General features: G+C 43.3%; 1 protein-coding gene across 3 annotated transcripts in view; it reads right to left on the reverse strand.

Annotated features, from left to right (window-relative positions):
• The window catches only part of LOC115619709 (phospholipid-transporting ATPase ID-like), an 87,094-nt gene that overhangs the window by 8,053 nt on the left and 55,193 nt on the right, over positions 1–23,848 (reverse strand). For all 3 annotated transcript variants that reach the window (XM_030512430.1, XM_030512429.1, XM_030512428.1), the window contains exons 12-26: positions 22,952–23,148; positions 21,587–21,795; positions 19,457–19,500; positions 17,709–17,874; positions 16,734–16,922; positions 15,787–15,902; positions 14,239–14,403; positions 10,879–10,990; positions 9,687–9,792; positions 8,653–8,800; positions 5,249–5,432; positions 3,535–3,758; positions 2,654–2,737; positions 1,502–1,747; positions 542–680 (exon numbers count right to left, since the gene is read on the reverse strand). In XM_030512430.1, the coding sequence (XP_030368290.1) occupies positions 542–680; positions 1,502–1,747; positions 2,654–2,737; positions 3,535–3,758; positions 5,249–5,432; positions 8,653–8,800; positions 9,687–9,792; positions 10,879–10,990; positions 14,239–14,403; positions 15,787–15,902; positions 16,734–16,922; positions 17,709–17,874; positions 19,457–19,500; positions 21,587–21,795; positions 22,952–23,148 (2,329 nt within the window). The remainder of the gene's footprint in view (positions 1–541; positions 681–1,501; positions 1,748–2,653; positions 2,738–3,534; positions 3,759–5,248; positions 5,433–8,652; positions 8,801–9,686; positions 9,793–10,878; positions 10,991–14,238; positions 14,404–15,786; positions 15,903–16,733; positions 16,923–17,708; positions 17,875–19,456; positions 19,501–21,586; positions 21,796–22,951; positions 23,149–23,848) is intronic.

Consider the following 23,848-nt stretch of genomic DNA (forward strand, 5'->3'; position numbering starts at 1 on the left):
ACTGGTCATCACTGGAATATTTTTTGTTCGGAATATGCCACTTAACCTAATTGAAGGCTCATCATAATCAAACGGTGTTTTTTGCATGTCTAACTGGATGTTGTACTTCTGTGCTTTCGTGTACCAACACGTTAACTTATTTACAAAAGAACATGCATCTTTCAGCAAATAAAATGCCTCTAGATATCTGTAGGAATTGGACACCTGGAAACAGAACATAAAAGGGCAGCAGAAAACATTCCAGACAGCTCAGTTTATTTAAAGACCAGGTTTATTTAAGGGACCATTCCTGTGGCTGCATGTAGACGTGCATTCTTATGCAAGGAAATGAATGAGGAAAACGTTCACCAAGATGGATGGGTTTCAAAATAAGCGTTTCCAGCAGCCCTCAGAAATACCCTGGCATTTCTTGTAGAAAAGGCAATCAATACATCGTTATTGCCTCTAAAGAGGTAATAACATGTAGTAGAAATACTTGACAAGATTTAAGCCCCACAGTATGCCTATTTTGAGTGCAATCCAGATTTGTCCCAGGGCTTACCAACAAAGGGAAAGGAGGCTGTGAAGATCAGGTACATGCCGTCACTATACATGGTGAAGGTGATAGCAAAGTAAACAGAAAGGCTGCCCCAAATGAAGAACTGGTTCACAACTGTCCAGTAAGAGGTGTCCAAGCCGATCTGAAAGAACAGAGCAATGGTCAGTGCCTTAATTATTTAGCAGATCCGTGTTGAACACAGCTTGTCCTCTCCTTTGCACAACTTCCCCCAAGATTTACTCATTCAAGTCTCAAGAAATACCAAGCCACGGATCACAGTGTGCTGGAAGACCATTCAGGGCAAGCATCCTTGTCTTGTTCTTGCCTTCTTCTCAAGTATTCATCAGTGGCCAGTACTGGCTACAAAATTCAAACGAGCCATACTTATGTCCTCCAGGCTGTGATCTAGCATTGAAAGTTTGGAGAAGGAGCCTACAAGACCTCACACAGAAGAAACCATTACCTAGGGATGTGTGATTGATTGGTTTTCTTTTAAGAAGTTTATCTCATCCTGGTAGTAGCATCTGAATTTTTTACCACCCAAATTTTGTACCACCCAAGTCTTTGCTGCAGACCTAGTATCTGCATCATGCATGGGGCCAGGCTACAGAGACAGCCCCATGGAAACCCTATAAGTAACTACCTGATAGCAGACAGACAGTTGTGTCAAACCCTTCCCATAAAACTGGAATTAGTCCTCTATTCCCAGCCTTACCTGTTTTGCCTGCTATGAATGCAAACTTCTCAAAGCAGAGACTGTTTTCCTGTCACCCTGATCTTTCATAACAGACAGATCTGCTGCTCTGATGAACTGAGGAGAGCAATCCCTTGTCAATCTTGATTTGTGCAAGAATGCAATGTACAGCAGCAAATACAATGCTATTAGGATTCCAGGTGGCCCTCCAGATGCTGCGTTCATAACACAACAACTAATTCCTAGAAATATTACCTGGGATGCCTTACCTGTACAGACACCACAATCAGTAAGCAAGTCTGGACCATCAGTGCAAAGGACTGGTAGTCAGCAATAGCCTTCCCATCGCTTCTCACTGTATTGTACATGGCCCCATAGGGGATGAAGAAAAGAATGAGGGAACTGTAGATCCCTTGAAACATGCACTTGACAAACACCATTTTGTTAAAGTAGAGGTTTTGCTGGCCAGGCACGTAGAGCTGAGGAAACAGCAAGCTCCAACGATCGTCCACATCCTGAAGGTAGAGAAGAGATGGTCAGATTTGCTGGCAGCTACCCAACTGACCTCACAAGACCACTTAGGGTTGTCATGTCTCTATAACATGCATTTCCGTGAGAAAAGGCTTAGCACACAATTCACTCTGTGCTGACTAGCATGCCACATCCCAAGGTCACCTAAACATCTTTTACATGTTGAATTTCTCCTTTCTTGAGAAAACCAACAAGTGCTGCAAAAAAAAAAAAAAAAGGTACACTTCATCTTAAGCAGACTGCATGGTCTGCTTTCCAGAGTGTTGCCTGGAAGCTAAGGGATAGGAGATACCTTTCCTGGGTCCACTTGGACTCAAGTCCACTCCTGTCTGACCTGAATCCCTTAAGTGTCCAGATCTGAACCACTGCAAGTAGCAAGTTCCTGCTTATCTAACTTGTAAAGGTCATATAGAAACAGCTTCATTCCTCCTGTGTCTTGCTGAGTAGTAATAATGATGTAGAAATGTGCATGTGGAATCACTGCAGAAAGACTCCTACCAGAAAGGCTGAGCCTGGAAAACTTAGCTTCAGAGATCTAGTTCATTCATTGTTCTGTGTGGTCATTAAAAAGTCGCTTGCCAGGCTTCAGGAACAAAGTTGGTAAGGTGTGACTACTTCAGGGGAGCATTGCAATGGCAACTTTTACTGTAGTCAATAGCCTAACCGCAAAGCCTCTCCTCACACATTGAAACCCACAGGCCACATTAGGAAATATACCTCCCTTGTCTGTCCTTTTTCTCTGCTCTCAGATTTCACTTGCAGGAAACAATTCCAGGGGCTACCACAATAGCTAGCCAGAAAGCCAGCTGCTTTTGCTTCATGGAACCAGCTCAAAGCACCTGATGATAAAGCTCCTAAAAAAATAATCCAAGGGGAGACAGAAATAGTACCTGATCAAAGAGGCTCATTCCTAGCACCGGGAGGGAGGTATATACCAAATTGTAAAGTGTAATGAACCACTCGTCGTAGACAGTCTAAAAAAAACCCAACAAAACAGAGCACGGCATTAGTAGAAGACTGCCTTTTCCATCTCTTCAACAGTATACATAAATTATGGAGCATTTTGGTTTGAGATGCTATCAAGACCAAACCATAAGGTAACTAAAACTCATCAGCCTGAATATGGGAGTATATGGGGGAAGGATCATGACATGCCAGCCCTCTTGGGCTTGCTCTGCACCTAGCACAGCAGCAGTGGGAGCAGGATCAGCCTCGGCAAGGCCATGCTCTCTGTTGGGCAGCAGCAGGCAGAGGCAGATGGCGAGCACCTTGGCTGCACCCATCTGGCTATCTTGCATGCTCTCTGTGCTTCCGAGGGGCTGGGTTCAGTTGGGGATTGATTTGTCTTAAACTACCACCAGATTTTTCGCTGCGGGAGGTTTGCCCCTCTTGCAAGCTGCTGAAGCACACAGGCATCCTGGGGTTAAACAGTTTGCTTCAAATGTGCTTACACGGCAAGCAGAGGTCTTACACAGACCTGCGCCACTCTAGTCCGGCCTCCGTCTAATCTGTATCCTTTTTGATGGCTGTAGCCACTTTGAACACTTCTGAAAATCCCACAAGGGACCTATGTGCTTTGTAATGCATCTAAATGTCTTCAGGCACAGTGAAGGCAGCAGTATCTGGTTTGCGTTCATACAACTGAAGAAGACAGAATTGTGTGCTGCTAATGAGGGGAAAAATGGCTTATTTTATTTCCTTTTAAAATGTTTCCAGATACCTTGCTTGAAAATGCTGGGCATGATGATGATAAAACAGAAGCTGGACCCACCTGTGCTGAGAAGCCAGAGAAGAACCCATACCAGAAATGCACTAATGTGAAGGCAAAATTCTTGTAGAAGAAGTATTTGAGGAACTTGCACATGCGGATGTAGGACCACCGGCCATGGACCAAGAGCAGGCGCTGCAGGTAGCGGAACTGTGCAAAGGAGAAGTCACTGGACAAGACTGCCTGCATCCCCTCCTGGCCACTGATACCAACCCCGATGTGGGCAGCTGCAACGAGAAGGTTATTGGTCATGTCATGGCACTGGGAGTTTTGATTATTCCATTTTTGAAATGAGTTCCCTGCACTGGGACACTGTGTTAATTCCCTCCCAGCCTTCATAGAAAGTAATCTATAAAGTTCTTTCAAAAATACTTTGAGGCACTAATTCTTTCAGCAGCATTATGATTTTGGCTGCAGTGATGCATGTCCAGTAACTAGGCTTTTGTTATTTCAATGATATTACACCCTCCGTGACAATTAGTTTTTTCTTTCTGAACATTTTCCAGCAGCGTAAATGCTGTTGTGCAAAACAGCAGCTGTTATCAAAAAATAACTTCAATTTATACTGACATGTGAGTCATATTTACATGCATGCATGTCCTTCTAGCAGCCATAAAACATCACTCTAGAGAAGCAAAATCTTCAGGCCCCTTGTAGATTTCTCAGACACAGTGCTAAAAGGCAGACTGTAGCCTTTTTACATTTCCTGGGCTTTATTAGTTCAATCAGATAATTAGATAGAAGAGCCACGTCTTTTTAAATAGTAACTTGGGTTTGTTAAACGTGGACATAAGTTTAATGTGACAGCTAATTATACAGCTTTAACTAATGAGAACAATCTTGATGGCTGGAGGTTGAGCTTTCCACGGAACAGCGAATTGATAAAATCCCAAAGTCCCACCCCTCCCGTGGGGGGAGTGGGTTTGCTTCTAATTAACACGTACACTTTAACTTTTCTTACCCTTTCTTTACTGACTGCCTGACTTATCTTCCTTGAAGCTTCCTACTTAGCCTTTTCGTTCTTAATTAAAAGGCTCCACTTAATCAATTCTTGCAAATTAACACAACGAAGATTAGCACAGGCCCTTCTGAATAATCTTAATTTAATTATACCTAGTTAGGGGATTTTTATGATAAATTCACTGAGGTAATGCAGCATCAAATGATGCTCAAGGACTAAGGCACCTAGAAGTGCGTAATTTATGGCTTAAAAGGTAATTGACAAATGCCCCTACCACATAGAAATGTTAAAAAAATTCATGAAACATTATACAGACTATTTAGAGGTGTGAACATTTTTCTTTCTGCATTGCAGACAGGCCCTCTCTGAAACAAACTCGTTGGTTCTCTGTATCACCCTTGTGACAGTGGCCATGCAGACACATAGGTGGGCATGATACAACCCCTGTGGGCTTTAGTCTGTTCTAAGGTAGAAACAGAGAAATGGCCGGCAAGTGCAACTTTAGCTTCCTGCAATCCTGGTGTTGGGAGCACAGCAAAGGGCCCTTCTTGTGTCCTGGAAAACAGGAGACACCAGTAGCCCATAGTGATGGTGCTCTGTAGAACCCTACTGAAACCTGGGACACCACCACTTGGTGCCACAAAGATGGTGGTACAGAAGGCAGTCAGATGTGTTCATGCTGCTAGACCATCTCAGAGAGCAAATACATCATCAAGTCAGTTTGCTAGAGCACGCTGGCTGTTGTCCATGACTCACTTTTGATCATGCTGACATCGTTGGCACCGTCTCCAATTGCCAGGGTCACAGCCTTCTTGTACTTCTTCACCAGCTCCACCACCTGGGCCTTCTGCAGTGGAGTCACCCGGCAGCAGATCACCACTTTGCACATGCAGGCAGTTCTCACCAGCTCCAGCTCCAGATTCTCTTCCAGCGCGTAAGCCTGAGAAGAAGGAGGAAAGGGGGGTATTCAGGTAGGACTAGCAGCAACTCATGGCCTGACAAAGAGGATGCAGTGGGAAGGAAATGAGGAATGTGCTAGTTCTTCCACTGGCAGGAGGAAGGCTTGATATACCCTAAGTGAATCCATCCATTCAGTCACAGGGAGCATCCACAATGCACAGCATCATGACACACAGTATGCACCTATGGGCCTGCATCTTGGGTGCACCCAGATGAATATGCACAACAGATGCTCTGGCTGATGTAACCTGACGGTGCAGCAGACATGTCAAACAACAGGACCACTAAATTAACAAAGCTGATACTGGGCCTGAGACAGCCTTGTGTATCTTCATGTGGGAGACACTTTGCTCATCCCTCTTTGTTTATTTTTCAAGATCTGGCAGATCCGTGGTATAAAGAGATTTCAAATAGGGAGTGCTTAATTAAAACAAAACATGCAAAAAGCTGAACTCAGGTGGGCATGACAAATCAAAAAAAGCCAGGGAAAAGACAACTTTGCCCTGAGTGCTGACCCTTTAAACCAGTCATTCGTGTTATTTCTGTTTGGCAAGCACAGAGATAATTGGATGTCTGGTCACCCCTCCAGCTCTGCATGAGGAGGAGGGAGCACTGTTATCTTTTCATATTTCTTTCAGATCATGCTTTTTGGCTCTGTTCTTTGGTGTCTCATCTCAGTAGATATGCATGGGAGGAATCTACAGGGCTCTTCCCTCCTCTTTCCTCTTTCCATTACAGCAGGCCCTGTCTGCGTAAGGCAGACAATCCTTAGGCCAGATATTCTTTCTTCTTGAAACAGAGAGCTGTGAGTCATAAGTGACCTGCTCCCCTCCCATCAGTGGCAGGCAGGCTTGCTGAATGAGAAAGACCTTTTTATGGTTTAGCTTTAGTACCAGCCGGCGGTTCAGTTAGAGATGGCTTTTGCCACAACATCCTCTCAAACACAACAGCACTAGCAAAATGTTAACATATAGTCTATTAATGGCACTGCATACAAGTTAACTAATATGGTGATGCCATTACAGATATTAACGTGCTTATGTTCCCTCGCTTTGCTTAAGTGAGACCTCATATGTGTGTAGCCCCATTAGTGCCATCCCACACATCCACACACCTGCACGTTGGGGTATGGCACTGAACAGATGCTGTGTTTGAGTAAGACAGTATAAGCACCATTACCATTGATGAAACTCTAGGTTCATAGAAATAAATAAATAACATATGGTCTTGTCCACGGTGTCCTTGTGGTCCACACCCAGGAGAAAACCACGGTCTTGGTGAGACTGACTGTGTCCACTCCACTGTGGGCTACGTGGACTGGCTGCTCCCACACAGCCCAGATTTGATTTGCTTTGGGCGGGACATACCTCCTTGCCAGGCTGTGGGTGAGTGTGAGGTTTTCCACAAATAAAAAGAAAACTTTGTCACTGCTGCAAGTGGTGCTTTTGTAGCACACCACTTGTGGTCTGTGCTGCAGGCTGAGGGGATGGAGCAGGAACAGGCAGGGGCTTGTGGCTGGCTGGGATGTCAGAGGATTTGCCCATGCAGATGCACCAAACTTATGTGATAGAGCTCTTGCCTGTTTTGCGCTGGGGATCTAAAGGCGATTAGAACCCTGGAGTTAAAGAGGGAACTAGTGTAAAAGAGGGTACTTGACAACATAGATACTGCCTGAAAGTGTCCCATCTAGCACAGGGTCTCTATACACGGCACACAAGCCAAAGATGGAGTAAAATGAGATCTTTTACATAGCAGTTTGCTGGGCTGGTATAAGAGCTGGGGATTAAGTTTGCTGGACTGCCATCAAGAGAGGTATCAACCACAGGGAACAAAAGCATCTTGTCTCTGAAAGGCAGTGCCTTCTGTCTCTTTCCAAATCTACCTCTTTGCTTCCCCTGCAATATGAGAAAGCAAAATACAACAGAGAAATAAACCTGATATGACTAAGCCTTTCTCACAGACAGGCTGGAATGTATCTAAATTGGTTTTTTTCCTCTAACCTGTTCTAAAAACTTTCCAAGGATGGCAAATCTATTCCAGTGCTTCGCTATTCTCATCAGGAAGACATTTCACCCCAAATTCTCTTATCTTAGTTTAATTCCATTGCTTTATTTATCTGTCATTTTTTGAAGAGTATTACCAAGACTGATCAGTATTCTCCAGGCTGAGAAATCCTGACTTTCTCAGTTCTCCCCATGCTTTCCAGATCACGCATGACTACTCTTGCAGTTTTCTTCGTACTTTCTCTAGTTGGTCTACATTTTGTCGAAGAAAATGGCCCAAATAAGTGAAATTATTTCAGCTAATACTTTACTGATGCCAAATGAGGCAGGATGGTTTCTTCACAAGTCTTACGGATGGATGATGCTCTTACATACATATCTCTGAATTTGTATGTGTCTAGTTGATTATGTTGTATGTATCTAGTGAAAGTGGAGAGCAAGGCTTTTGTTCTGCTCAATTGCATTCTCCTTTTCTCCAATTTGTTAAAATTGCTTTCAAATCTAATCTTGAAGTCCATCATGCCTACAGTTTCTCCCAGCCTGCTGTTATCTGCTCTTTTTTTAAGCAGTTAATGCAAACACTGAATATCAAATAGATGTGGGATAGCCCCCTGCAGATGCCACTTAATTCTTGGTTTAGATCAACAGTGAGCCCTTAAAAGCCACCCTTCCCAAGCAGTCTTGCATCTGCCACTTAACAATTTCATCTAGATCATATTACTTCAGTTTGCTTGGAAGAACATAATGGGAGAGAACATCAAACAATGTATTAGTTAAGTTATAAGATATATATTCTATCTGTTAAATATCTCTGTTATAATATTAAATATGGATATATTTAGGAGAATATATTCTTGGCATACTTGAAACCCATGTCCAATGTTATCGTATCTTCTTGCTTCATCTATAAATTACCTGATTATTTTCTAGCATCTTTCTGGAAATGAAAATTCATCCATCTATTCAACCCTTCTTGTTCACCTAACATCAGGCCAACTCTTTACTGTTCCAGTCTTCTGAAAACTTGCCTTTAATGTCTAAAAAAACCACCGAATCTGATCTTCAGCTGGGAAAAAAAAAAATAAATCTGGTCCTCCACAGCTAAATTTTTTAAGCATTTTCAGTCTTGCAGCATGTCCCTATCACATTAAGTTCTTCAGATAACTCAGTCCTAACATGCCTCTGAACTATTCTTACCAGACTGTGGCCAGTGATAACCAGACCATACACCCCATTTGCTTGCTCATCAGGTAAAATTTTAGGTTTTTTTGAAGATTTTTCAAACTGAATGTTGATTTCATTACTGTCCAGGAAGGAGTCTGGCTTCATCTTTTTCCTTGCATTCCTAAAAAAAAAATCCAGAATAATAATGAAAGACTTATAAAGATATATATGTTTTATTAAATCAACTTTACGAAAATCAAAAAATTTAGTCTACCCTTTTTCCTCTGTCCCTACAACAACATGCATAGTTTAGCTGCTGCTGTTTGTGTAGATCATCCCATGCTTCTGAAAGTCTAAGAAATGTGTGCTAAACTTGTGCTGATTTAAAATCAAACAAATCATCTGGGTGTCATGAAGGACTCTATCCCAAAAGGAATCCAAATTTTCTGTACATGTTATCTGGCAACCACCTATTTAAAGACAAAAAGACTGAAAAACTATCTCATTTTCCACCTATACCTAAGAAATCATGTCTACTGTTGAGGCTGGGAAGAAAAGCAGGTTTCCAGATAACACTAGGAAAGGAACGTATCCAGCCAAATGTCTGCAATGTGTATCATAGAATTATAGAATTATAGAATGGTTTGGGTTTGAAAGAACTTTAAGATCACCCAGTTCCAACCTCCCTGCCGTGGGCAGAGACAAAATGAATTGAGTATTGTATGAATAGCAATAGCAGTTCGGAAACAGCATATCTCAAGCCTGCAGCTAAAGGCTTTGTAGGTCTAGATCACTTGTCAAATGTCAGCTGATATTGCTTGCCTGACTTGGCTTTCTTGTATGTTTATATAGATTTGACTTCTTGGATCAAGAAGCTTCAGAGTTTATCCTCAGAGGAGTTTACTCAGCAGCTAAACAATGATGCTTAGCTGGTGGATCTTCCAGGGAGATTACCTAAGGTCCCTGAATGAACTGCAACAAGTAGAGCCCATAGGAAAAAAAAAGTGGAATAATACAAAACACAGTGTCAGTGCACAGCAGTAAAGCTGTATATTTCTGACATTTACCTCAGCTCCTTAAGTACATCATCAGATGTGCTGCCTTCAATAATGAATACATCATCCATGTCATCATTTAGCAAGTTGCAGGAGTAACCAATATTCATTGCTGTCTCTGGGAAAGACAAACCAGGAAGATGAGCCATCTTAGCAGCCCCAAACTCATCCACCAGCTCTGTAGCCTTTTTACACACATGACGAAAGCTCTCTTTCTCACCCAAAAGAGCTCTGAGCCTTTCAGAGTCAACAATTTAAGACAGCCAGGAGAGTCACCTTGATGGATGTAGCAGCAAATCTTCTCTAACTGGGCTTCATAAGGCCACAAAAAAAAATAATCCAACCAAAATCAAAAAGCTTAAAGCACCTTTTGACCAATGTATGTGTAGCAACAAAAGACATAACATGTTGATTCCAAAAAAATTTTTCAGGATTTTTAACTTTCGCTCCTCCTACTCCCAGAAAAGCCCCAAACTGTAGTTCTGAAGCAGAACGTTAAGACATTTTGTTCAGAAAATTATGAAAAAAAAAAAAAAAGTGTATTTTGGTATATCATAAGCAAAACTATTACATTTGGAACATGACAAAATGAAATGTTTAATTTTTCAAAAAAATTCTCTGCATATTTCTTGGATTAAATTACTTGCAAACAATTCTGGCCTCCCTGGAATACCATTGTTTCAGCAAAGTTATTATTTCTCCAAAAGAATTCACTGAAGCCTATTTACCATTCTTTCCAACTTAATGCTTTCTCCAAAGTCTATGTTTCCTCCATTTCTGTTCTGGATCAGTAATGCCAGGACAAAACTGAAATAGACCCAACATCCACTTTCACAATAAAGTTCCTGGAAAGCAGGAAAAGATTTTTTTCCACCTTCTTCACCAGGATGGCTGACTACTAAAGTGACACCTTTTCATAGCATGTGACAGGGACTATGGGATGCTCTCTGTCACCTCTCCAAAGGCAAAAGATGCTGCCTTCACACTGCTCCAGACTCAGGATGGGAATTAAGAACAGGCACTAGCTACAGTTATCTGGTCTAATTCCAGGTAACTAGAGTTTTGCCAAGCTGGCAATGAAGCAAAGCCCTGTCAGTTTGTTTTCTGTGCAGTTTTCAAAGAAGAAAGAATGAGAACATTGGTCTTACAAGAACCATCCCACGGTGAGAGAGAAGAGAAACACCCAAAGCTGTAACCCCTTTACCTTGCTTGTCTCCAGTGAGAACCCATATCTTAATGTTGGCTCTGGCAAGAGTCTCAATCGTCTGTGGGACTCCATCTTGTAACTTGTCCTCAATCGCTGTAGCACCTAGAAGCTTAACAGAAAATGTCAGGGAATTGGTAAGTCTTCCCATTGCTAGCAAAGGAGAAAACATTAGACTTCCATGTAATCACTCAAACAAACATATCTGAGAATATGGTTGTACTGATTTTCATTCTTCCTTAGCGTATGTACTGTACTGGGCAGACCCCTGATCATGAACATGAATGAAGATTTTTGCCAACATGTTTGGAGGCCTACAGCGTGAAGGGGACACTCCCTTTCACATCAGATAGAGCTTTAACTGAGGGACAGAGACTGCTGTGTATCTGTGTCCCCAAACCTCCATATACATCCTCTCATGTAGGAGCTTACTCCTAGCTATATTCGACTGCACCTGTCCCATGGCTGCTAAACATTGTCTCCAGTCCATAACAGACCTGTGCCCACCCCTACTCCTCACTGTCACACAACTAAACCATGGACTGCTCATGACACAAACCTTCATTATTTTAAAGTTATTACTTTTTCTGCATTTTGGAGATACTTGGTGGTTTTAACCTATTGTCAGAGGGGCATGAAGGTTTCACTGCTAGATGAGTTTTAGACAGCATCTGCTACCACCTACCTCCTGCTGTTGGGAGACTAAATTCAGAGGTTGGCTTTAAGCCCAAGATACCTTTTGGCTTCCTGGGGTGTTCATCATTCACCAGCTCTAAGTGTTACCAACATAGACAACAGCTCCGACAAAACTTCTTTATAGGGTCCTCAAAATTGCACAATCCACATTTTACAGCAGTAGTCCCTAGCTCAGCTAGCAAGAGCTTAGGTGCCTGTAGCATACACAGACACCTCCTGGGAGCACCTGCTCGTCCTTGGCAGCCCAAAGATGGACACTGATATCTAATGTGCCCAGGAAGAGAGAACAAGGGCTTGCATTCCCCACAGCAATTGTCTTTCAGGTACTGCAGAAAGGCACCATGATGTTGTTGACAGGCTGCCCATTACCTGGTGTAAGAGCAGCTGGAGGGACAGTCATGATGCCTTTCTCACTGTGGATCTTCCTTAGTGTTTAGGTCAGAGAATCATAGAATCACAGAATAATTAGGGTTGGAAAGGACCTTAAGATCATCTAGTTCCAACCCCCCTGCCATGGGCAGGGACACCTCACACTAAACCATGTCACCCAAGGCTCTGTCCAACCTGGCCTTGAACACCGCCAGGGATGGAGCATTCACAACTTCCTTGGGCAACCCATTCCAGTGCCTCACCACTCTCACTGTAAAGAACTTCTTCCTTATATCCAGTCTAAACTTCCCCTGTTTAAGTCTGAAGCCATTCCCCCTTGTCCTATCACTACAGTCCCTAAGGAAGAGTCCCTCCCCAGCACCCTTATAGGCCACCTTCAGATACTGGAAGGCTGCTATGAGGTCTCCACGCAGCCTTCTCTTCTGCAGGCTGAACAGCCTCAACTTTCTCAGCCTGTCTCAAGTCGGTTCTTTATCCACTGAGTGGTCCATCTATCAAATTGATGTCTCTCCCATTTAGAGACAAGGATGTCATGCAGGACAGTGTCGAAGGCTTTGCACAAGTCCAGGTAGATGACATCAACTGCTCTGCCGCTGTCCATCAATTCCGTGGCCCCATTATAGAAGGCCATCAAATTGGTCAGGCAGGATTTCCCCTTCATGAAGCCATGCTGGCTGTCACCAACCACCTCATTGTTTTTCATGTGCCTTAGCATGCTTTCCAGGAGAAACTGCTCCAAGATTTTGCCAGGCACAGAGGTGAAGCTGACTGGTCTGTAGTTCTCTGGGTCTTCTACCTTCCCCTTCTTGAAAATGGGGGTTATATTACCCTTCTTCCAGTCATCGGGAACTTCACCTGACTGCCATGATTTTTCAAATATGATGGACAGTGTTCATATACACTTACTTGCCTTTAAGGCCCCTAGCATGAGCCTGCGACACACAGGGACTTCTGCTCTTGCTCATCAACCAGATTGTGACGCTTGGCAGCCCTCTACACCCATCTACTTCCTTGCTAACTCTGGCTCTCACACCCATTCTCTGTCACAAGCCACGTTTTCCTACACTCACCCTTTGTTCTTCCCAGAGCAGCCTCAGGAAGTAAAGTCACTCCTGTACAGTGTACAGAGAAGGGTCGGGTGAGCCAGACCTCTTCTGAGCCACACTTCTGCCTCCTGTGAGGCCATGACCTTTTTTTTATCCAAGCCATGAGCTTCATAACCCTTTCTTGCAAAGCAGCTGGCCCCCTTAACCTCCTAAACCTCCTTGTCTTTCATGCTTTGAACATGACCCACAGAGCATCTGCACAATTTATTCTCTGGACTGGAGGATCAGCATTTTCCATTACACTGTTGAGACCCAGAAGGGCAGCAGGATCTGCCCCATGGACTATAAAAGTTTTGGAGGTCAGCATTTCCTCAGCTTGCACTTGCTTCTTCATAGAATCCTAGAATGGGACCTTAAAGCTCCTCCGGTTCCAACCCCCTGCCATTGGCAGGGACACCTTCCACTAGACCAAGTTGCTCAAAGTCCCATCCAGACAGGCCTTGATGGCATCCTGAGCATACAGCTAATGGAAGGAGCAAAGGTGCAGCTCCCAGGATTTCCGAGATTTCAGGAAAGCACTGCTGCGAGTGAAAAAGCTGAATTGCTTCCCCTCAGATCCCACACATCTTTTTCATTCATTATTCACAGCTCTAAAACATAGGCAGACCCTCCAGGGCATTCAAAAAGCTGTAACAACACTCAAGGAGAGAAGAATGACTTGAAGATCACAGTTTAGCCCTATTCCAAATTGACATAAACATGTTCATGGACATCATCTCCCCATCCTGCCCAGGGCTGCAAGAACAAAGAAAACGCTGTCTGAAATGGAAGGGCACTAGGGATTATTCACTGCCTGCCATTTCAAAAACAGGAAAATAAATAGATCAGCCGTTCGCACATACAAAGGATAGCTATGAAATATTTGTGTCCACGTCATCTCCCTCAGGCTCTGGTATGTCACTTATATCACGAGAAAGCTACTCCGACACCCACATGAGTTAAAATAAAACCATTCCCCTACCCTGGTGGCTGACACTCTGCTTACAGGCTCCTGACGGAGGTGCCAGTGAAAACCCAGGACTGCCATATTCTTAACTGCTCCTGTCACACAACCCACTGAGCTGTTTGCAGAGCAATGCTTACTGAAGTCATACTGAGCAGTTTATTGACAAACCACCATCCTCACTGCCTCCCCCAGGGCTTGGCCCAGATTCTGTGAAACACCAACCATGAGGTCTTTTTCAATCTCTTCATATAACTCCGACAGTTTATCTTCCCGTCCTTCCAAGGCAGTGCTTGCTTCATGGTGACGCCTGATCCAGTCCTGAAAGTACTCTTCGTCCAAGTTTTTATAAGCCACCACAAGTGTCCTCAGACCTTCACCAGCAAACTCCTGCGATACAGTGGTAAGGCAGAATTGGTCAAAGAAAGACAGTCTGCTTACAAAGGACCCTTGGAAAGCAAACAGCTACCTGTAAAAGCTTCTTGCCTAAAGTCTCAGAGGATGGTTGAAAAAAATCACACCTTACATTACAAACCATGGGGTATTTTCCAAAAACTACTTCCAGACTACTTCATCATTATTATCGATGGTCCTTATAAAGAACAAATTCAAAAGGGCTTTCCTACTTTGTGGCTCTAAAGCTTTACATTAACCAGGCACTTGTTTTCCAGGCTCATGTTCATCAATAAAAGGTTCAAAATCCTGGGAGATAAATAAACACTGAACACACTCTTGAATTTTAGGCATGGCCTCAGAATTTTTACTGTACAAATGCTGGCTGAAATGCACAGCATGAGCACAGTCAGTCATGATCTCAGCAAGTCTTTCTAACTGCTTTCTGTGGAGGTATGATTGATGGTATGGATCTCAGTGTTGGAATAACAGAGATCCACTTGTGAAAACTGAGGTGTTCCCCCAGGCTTTACATAAAGGTGCATCAGCTCTGCTCTGCCCTCTCCCTTGCCAGCAACACTATCTGGCTCCCCCAAGCAGTGAGCAGAAACGGTTTTCTCATTGCACAACTCCTCTGGCAAAACCTTCTGTTACCTCGTGCTCTGCACCGTACCAGCAGGATCTGGCATCATAAGAGGGAGAAAATATCAGTCAAAACATCCCCTTATGTGAGTAACCACCACCCAATGCACACCATCAACAGTGTAAAAAGCCAAAAGTTTGAGCGATGCATATTTCTTGCTGCTCAGTCAATACTCCCCTATATTATCAGGAAGAAGGGAAGGTGAGTGAGAATATGTCCCAGCATCTACCTGGTCCCTTCTGACTGAGTCCTCTTGGATCACAATCACTGCAGATCTCAGTTGTGTTCAAGAAGGTGAATGGCTCTGTGGCCCTTTACTCTTCACCTGAGTTATGCCAATCCAAGACATGCTTGGATGCATTGGGTGTATGTATTGTAACAGCAGACTTACAGGGAATTTAGTTGTCAAAACACAGATGTGCTGTTCTGTTTCAGGTGTTATCCTGCCTGGCTTCTAGCTACTCCAGAGAAATACAGGTCTTCTGAATATCCTGCATTGTATTTGCCACCCAGCTGCCCTGGAGCAGTTCAAATGGCACCTGAAGCCCATGTTTAGGCAAGTGATTTGAGACCCAAGGCTTCATACACTAATTTTCCTCTTCATTCCATAATTAAAAAATTGGTGCTTAGGTGCTGTTTCTGAAATCTGTTTTTTGTCTCAACACAAAGTACGTTTTCTTACCCGGAGAAAAGGAAACCATCAAATGCAGAGATGTACTGTGGAAAAAAGCACTTACATTCAGGTGTTCTGTGGTCTCCTCTTTCAGAGAATCGCAGGATGAATGAAGCAGTTCATAAAGAATGGTGTCAGCTCCCTTGCAGTACAAAGTCAAGTCACCTTCTGGACTCCGCACTATAAGGAAGGGGAAAAGAAATGCCACGAATTCCAGACTGAGGCACTTGAGATTCAAAGCGCTTCCATCAAGATGAAGAAAGGTTTTCAGAGGTGTCTAAACTCCATCAGGTTTTGGCAGACTCCCAGGAATGAAGAGAAGCTTTGCTTAGAAAAGAAGATAACGCAACTGCTCTCCACATTAGTTGTAGCGACACAGAAAGCTGTACCCATACTACAGATGCTCTGTTGAACTACATGGTTCCTATAGGCAGCACTTTAGGCTGTACATCTGCATTCAAAAGTCAAGAACCATTTGTTCTGAGTGAACTCGTCCTGCAGTTCTTACTGCTCCTACCAGCCAAAGTAATACTACTCTTGCTACTACTATGACATTCCAGTTCCTGAAATAGCTGAGGATGCTGGAAGGTTGATAAAGTCTACGTGAGATTTCTTGAATCATTTATGCATTTTACTTCCAGGGAAGTGCACTTCTCTACTCATCCTTGCTTTCTCCTTTCCCACTTTCTCAGATTTTGTTTATACTTTTTAAGCTGATTAGAAGGAAGCCCTTTCCTGTGTTATAATGAGGAAAGTAAGATATGTTAAAGAGCTTAGCATCTTCAGAAGGCTGTTCCATCATTGTGGTCCAGATGTTAAGATGTTCTTCACCTGTCTAAGTTTTTATCTAACACTATTGCTGTGTAATTGAAAGGTCAAGGCATCCCATCTCAAGTGCTCGAATGTAAATGTTATTCATAAAGAATTGAAAGGAGGAAAAGACATCATAGCAGAATGAGGTATGAGAGCCTAAAAAGTGAGAAAGGAAAGAAGGGAGCAAAGGGAACATACCAATAACAGACATTCTTTTGCGAACATTGTTGAAGTCAAGAATCGCCAGGAGTTTGTAGACTTTTGTTTCTCCCATTTCCACAACGGTGATGGTCTCTGGTGTTCGAGCCCGGAATACAAATCCAAAGTTTCTGGCAGCAGTGACAAGGGCTCCCTCGTCAGGAGATTGGGCCTGATACACCAAGTTACCTGACATGCAAGAAAAAATACGTAATGTGGCTTCTGCCTTGTTTCTGAGGCTAATTAAATATATTACATAGCAGTTAATCCTTTGCTTTTCTGTCTATCTCCAGAGGTGCAGCACAAAAAAGCACCTTAAATCCACATGTCTCCATCAAGTCCCATCAACCCATCCTCCAGGCCAGTGCAAGAAGACTCCTAGACTCTTCTGGGTTCTAGTAACAGTCTCTTTGTAGTCCAACAGATCTCTCTGAGAGAACAGCTTCCTTGAGTTTAACCCCTTCTAGTTACATCTGTATGTATGCTTCTCACCAGTCTTTTCAGCTTATATATATCAATTAATGGCTCTAGCCTTTTAAGCACAATTTTCACCCAGTCTGGGATGTCAGGAGGCTGACCCAGTACCAGTGGGAACACTGAGTGATAGGAGCTAATGAGTCTCCAGTGGATAGGTGCTCTGTGCTCTTTGTCTTATGGGACCTGATGCAGAGTAGAGAAAGAGTGGGGCAAGCCATATGCCACCTCAGGGAAGCTGTGGCACCTGCAATTTCCGCACGCCAGAGATGTGGTGTTTGCAGTAGTGTCAGCTCCACCACAGGAACACACAGGGAGTGGAGGCCCTGGTCCTTTCTCTTCCTGTGTGGCATCTCCAAAGACTTTGATTTATGTGTAGCCATATACTACAGAAAATCACCAGGGAGCCAAAAGGACCAGTAACAGCTTCTGTGGAGAGAAGACATACTGTGGTGCAAGGTGAACATAACCATTCGGTCTGGTGTCTTCAACAATCCTCACCTTCCTTCTTCTCTTCTGGCATCACTGTGTGACAAAGTGAGAGCAGCCGGAAGAACCTGTGCGTTGGGACATCACTCAGCTTCACAGCTTCAACCAGGCTATGGTCATAGAATACAAACTTCGGGTCGGCTAACTGGTTGTATGAGAAATCGACCTTCTCTGTCTTCTGCAAAAATAGGGCTCAGTGTTATTTGTGGATTTCTCATATGTCTGTACACCAACGCCTGCCCACTGGTAACCCCATTCTCTTCCTTACATGTACAAAGGCCCCTCTCCTGCAGGGCTGTTCATGACAGAGATTAGTGAGCCTAAGTAACTGGGAGGTCATGAAAGCTACTGAATCACAGGAGAGGACAGACACCTGACATGCCTTTCAAAGCAACACTGAGTCTAAGAATCTGGTTAGGTAAAGATGCCTCTCTGTATGACAGCGAATGTTCCTACAGGCTCCCTGACAAAAGATTTCCATAGCAAAGAAGATCCTGCTTTAAACACATGCCTGTTTGGAGGCATCATACTTCTGATGTCAATGGCTGCCTCTGATAGGGGACTGTGAAAGCCCAATTTAAAACAATTTAAAAGGCTGTGTTCTCCACCCTGTTCTATCAAAGCAAGAAAAAATTCGGATATGGAAAAAGATGTGTACAGACAAGTGATGTAAAGGTTCAGCTTTGCAGGCACTGTGCTTTTAGTCTAAAAACAAGGAGCCTCAAGCAGAGGGGAACATACTGGAGAAATGGCCAGAAGCTCACAGCATGATGTGTCATGGAGGAATGTACTGCCGAGCCTGCCCAGGACAATTCCAACTCTCACCCCATCCCTGATGAGCTCATTGTTTCCAAGGGTGAGAGTCATCCTTTTGACCTCTGCAAGCTGACATTTACCATAAGAGCACAGAACCACCCCACACACACACTCCCCTGTGCAGCAAGGTCCAGGCACTGCCACAACATGTGGGCAGCAGGGCTCTGCTCCGGTGAGTATCACGGGCAGGAGGAGCTGCTGGGCAGCCATTTGGCAGGAGAGAAGCATGTCTCCCCAATGAAGTCAGCCCTTTGCCTTTTGCTGCCTGAGAAAGGGCGGTCTGGAGGCACAGCACTCAGCACAAATAGGGAATTTCAGTGGGTAATTTAAGTTTTAAATGGCCTAGAAATGAATCACTGGAATAAGGAGTGGGATTTTCATCATCATCTTGATGTTTGTTACTTGGATTACTGTATTCAGACATTTTAGAAATCCAGGACATGTGGGTTTGTGCCAGCAAGCAGAGGCTAGAGAAAAATGGAGAAGTCACCTATTTTCACACTTCCCAATGCCCAAACATTGGGAGAATTTGACAGTTAACTTGTTAGCAATGTGAACTGGATTCACTGATTCCCCACGAAAGCTTTAATTAACTGCCAAGGATAAAAAAATTCACCAATGTTCAAGTTTCCAGCAAATATCAACGGCCAAGTATTCAAGAGGAACTTGAACACAGTGCATGCACTAGGATGTCATGTGAAGCTAAGGAAACAGTGGGCACTCAGGCTGCCCAACCTGCAGGTTTAAATCAGTTTAGAAGGGAATGTAATGCTGGCAAGCCTCTGACATCCATAATAACACACATCCCTGTTGTCAGGGTCAAGAGCATCATCTCTTGGAGGGTCAAGAGCATGAACTATGCCTGTGTGGGTTGTGTCCATTAGCGCTTAGGCAGGCAGCAGGTTCAGTGAAAGTTCAGATCCTGATAGTACTTGAGCACTTACCTCATTTATTTCTATCCTTTGCCCAGACATATCATACACATCACCTGCAACCAGGAAAGACAGGTTATAGACACAAATTCCACCTAAGTGTAGTCTCTGAGCTTCTCTACGACAAAAATTGGTCAAAGTGTTTTGAAGCCAGTGTCTAATTGAAAAATTTCAGTAAGAGTAAATATCTTGACATGGGCACCAGAGACTGATGAGTCATATCAATCAGTTTCTATGTCAATCCATGACAAAATCCAGATACTGACTGGTGATTGAAACACAAAGCAGTTACTGCAAAAATGACTGGTGTTGGGGTAAAGAACACTTAGCTTAAGCTGAACCCAGAAAGGATGTACTGCTAGGTGGGAAATGAAGGTGTTTTAAGAGGATGACTTCTCTTGTACCTTCCCTTTGAAATGTGAGACAAAATCCAGCTCCTGGATCATACTGGGTTTGCAACAGTCCCTGAACAACCACAGAAAAGGAGTTGTCAAAGCCCATTCTTCAGATGCCTATATAGCAAGGCTCATTCTCCCTGAACAGATGATGTAGTCACAGAAATGGAAGACATCTCACCTCCAGGAAACACTAATGAAACTTCTTCTACCTGAAGAATACACTCACTTGGAAGGTCTGGACTCTGCCCAGCCCAGCCAGATGCAACACTTTATTGAAATAAGTCTGAAATACCGTGAATTTCATGAATGATAGATCCGTTCCTGCACTAGCAACCTCAAATGTGGCCGAAGTCAATTTTTGGTACCTGTACTTCTTCACAACATCTCTCCTGCGACCTGCACATCTGTTGATTTCCTGGGAATTGTAACTGAGAAGCTTGTGGACATCTCATTCCCAGTGGGAAGCTTAAGCCTCCGGTGCACCTTCCATGGCAGCAGGAATTCATCCTTTCTGCAATGGCTTTCCCACATGCCCCTAAGTAGCGACTTCCAAGCACATTCCTAGGAAGAAGCTAAGCATTTAGAAAATTATACACAATAGACCATCTGACTTCTTTCTAAATATTTGCCATTCATTTCTTGAACCCCAGCCCTGTATCTATGCTAGTGGTGACGTCCACCTTGGAAATGTCAACTAAGAATGCATGAAGGAACAGACAGTATTTTTCAGACTGTTTATTGTCACTAATGTTGGCTAGCATAGTAGTGCTGTTTGAGATATGCTTGTCTCCAAATATACACAAAACAAGATTTATAGGAAGAAATAACTTCTTTTGTTAGGCTAGCTGTTAACATTGAGGAAAAAGACATGCTTTCTAGTATGCTAGTCATCAGAAGGACTGACACAGGCAAAACAAGCATCAATCTCTGAATAAGCTGTGACTAATTTCTCTTGGGGAATTTAATGCTGATAACCAATTAGTCAGATTGTGAATTGTTAGCACCTCTTGAGTAGTATGAAGAAAACTGCCTGGGGCCATACACTGTGGCAGCCTTCTAAGTCATTTACTGTTAGGATCTAACAGAGCTAACAATTTTTGTATCCCATTTTTTCCAACTCCCCACAAACTTTTCTCTCTTCTGGTAGGTGAAGTATGTCAGGGCTTAAAGGCAAAGGACCAGGCCATTGACTAAGTGCTGACCAAAGGTTCAGCTTCCTGAGAATGATGTGGAAAACCTCTGCTCACGACCTGAGAAATTGCTGAATGTAAGGGATAACAGGGTGAGAAGCTGACAAAAATTGCAGATAACCCCTTGAGGAATGGCTGATTTCACAAGTAGTTAAGGGAAGTTAGTTATGGCTTATGTTTTGCAAGGTTAGCAATACCTGGTAACCATGTCAATAATACCATAAAAGGCTGAGGCTGGTAGTCATACCAGAAAAAAACAAATTTGAGTACAGATGTAGTAAAACTGGAAACAATGAGGAAAAAGTAATAAGGTGCCGGTTCTTTAGTTGGGAGGATACTGGGGCAGAAAAAGGAAGGTAAAAAGGTGGAAAAAAGGAGAAGCAAGGGATAAGAAAATGGTATTAAGATATGCAAGTGATGTCCTTGATGGTCAGCCCTGCTCTTGATCCCTGCAGCTTCTTACAAGACACTCTCTTCTAGATATCACATTTAGTTTCTGTGAACAAAGAGGCACACAACAGAGTAAGACTTGGAGAATAAGATGGATGACATACCATAGGATTTCCCATTGATGGAGCACTTGTTGAAACACATGATGTTCTGAGTGAGAGTTCCTGTTTTGTCTGAGAAGATGTACTCAATCTGCCCCAGCTCTTCATTGAGTGTAGTGGTACGGGCCTGAGCCGGTGTGTCCTTTGGTGGATAATACATTTTACGGTCCCAGTCAATGTAGAAACTGTTACCCAAGCGTATAATCTCTACACTGGTGAAACAGAAAGAGAAGGTGATGGAATATTGATTAGTTTAAGGGACACTATCTTCAGCACAACCATTAACGATTGTGACTAGAAGACAGTTTTGAAGGTAATGGCAGGGTGTACTCTTTGGGTTGTCCTTAAATGGCTTGTAGTATGCAACTTAGTATGCAGTGATGAAGCATGTCACGCTGAAATGATCTGTTAGGTTTACAACAAATTCCTTTCCTTATTTATAAAACATCTTATAAATGTTTTTGAGGAGTTTGAGAATTTTTCAGACTGAAAAGCGAGGCAGGAGCAGTGGGTTTCACTTGGTGCAGTTTTGGGAGTGATGCTTAGGTGGGGTTGGTTTCCAGCAGGCAGCAGGGCTCTGAGCTGGACTGAGCCCAGTGTCGGGGGATGAGCACAGCCACAGCTCAAACGACACAGTGCTCTACAGCAAGCAAGTTATTGTGTAGCTCAATACAACCAAGAAGACATATCAGCTAGCAGATGACATGACTTTCCACTTTGGTGCTGGTGTGACATACTGGTCAGGAACAGGATTAATTCCTTATATTTACCAACACAAAAGAGAGCCTTAGTAGCAAAGTTGTCTGAAGAGTTAGGTGCAATGATAAACTACACAGGCCTACTCAGCCTACACCCCAGACTCAAGGTTTTGAGAACATCATGGACACGTTGTCTGCTCTTTACTCCTACTTGCCTATCTGCAATAACCAACATTCTCTGCGAAGTGGCAGCATTCACTCTGCTCATATAGCACCAAGTACTACGGATTCTCAACCTGATATTACACTTACTTACCTGGCAATCCACTTCTCACACAAGCCCTACAGCCACTGCAAAGAACATGCCATTCACTTTGTTTGATGGGCAGTGTAAATGGGAGAGAGCAAGACACTAACCATAGACTTACTCCTATAGCATCCTACACCTACACCTCCCCTTTAACTGAAAAATCATCCTTTCTTCTTTCAAGACTCACTGCTGTCCCCCCTCCAACCCTGTTAAAGAAAGACCTCCAAAGGCAGCAGAAATAAGAAAAGCATTGCTGTAGTTGTGGGAGGTTGCACTTGTGTTTCAGAAAAATGCTGCTCCCACCTAAGGCAAAAAGCTGCATGTCTAAGATGAAACATGAAAGGAGTTTATAGCACATACCTGACATAGAGTGAAATTGGCACCACCGTGTTTAGTATGATCACATATGACCAGAACATGAGGAAGCCGGAATAGGAGGCAGAGTTGACACCTTCTGCCCAGGGCAGGTAGACCTGGAAGTAGTAGCCTTTATCATACTCCCAGATGCCATTGCCAATGGCTAGAATAAGACACATCAGCCCTAGAAATGCAAAGATCTGAAAAAAAAAAACCCCAAAAACCCCAAAACATTGAGTTTTAGAAATAAAGAATTTATTACATACAGGTTAATCAGAAGACCCTAATAAGATTGGATTGGACAGCCTGAATCATAGGAAAATGTTTCTAGGAGTAAAGGAAGAAAAATAGCAAAATTATGACACTTCTACCTCAATGACAAAATTACACAGTGTAGAGTCTGACTATTTGGTATCACAAGACCTCAAACAGCATGGGATTTAAGTCCCAAGTGGACACCTAAACCAGGTGCTCATGGGCAGATGGCTGCAGAACATCCAATCTCAATAGAGTTGAGCTGTGGGTCCTCAAATGTCTGGCTGCAACTTGGTAATAGAAACTGCCTGGAGGACCTTTGCTGGCCATTTGCTGGATGTATCATAGTTTTCCTGACCATTTCTATCTATTTTTATAGATATTTCTGTTGGTAAAGTAAAAACTATTACTTCTCTCTGCAGAACCTGTCTGTAAATTTCTTGTAAAAGAAATTAATTGGAAGAGCCAGCTGGCTCTTTTATCTTAGTACTGTATCCTGAATGATTCCACTCTGCCCCACAGGCTAAAAGTTGTCAGTTGGTAGAATATCACAATCCATGTATGAAATTCAGTGTGTGATTCAGCAACAGAAATACACGTAGGGCAAGACAACAGCTGAACTATCCCATATCACAGCAGGTCTTG

The sequence above is a fragment of the Strigops habroptila genome, chromosome Z, assembly GCF_004027225.2.
Source record: "Strigops habroptila isolate Jane chromosome Z, bStrHab1.2.pri, whole genome shotgun sequence".
Taxonomy (NCBI): Eukaryota; Metazoa; Chordata; class Aves; order Psittaciformes; family Psittacidae; genus Strigops; species Strigops habroptila.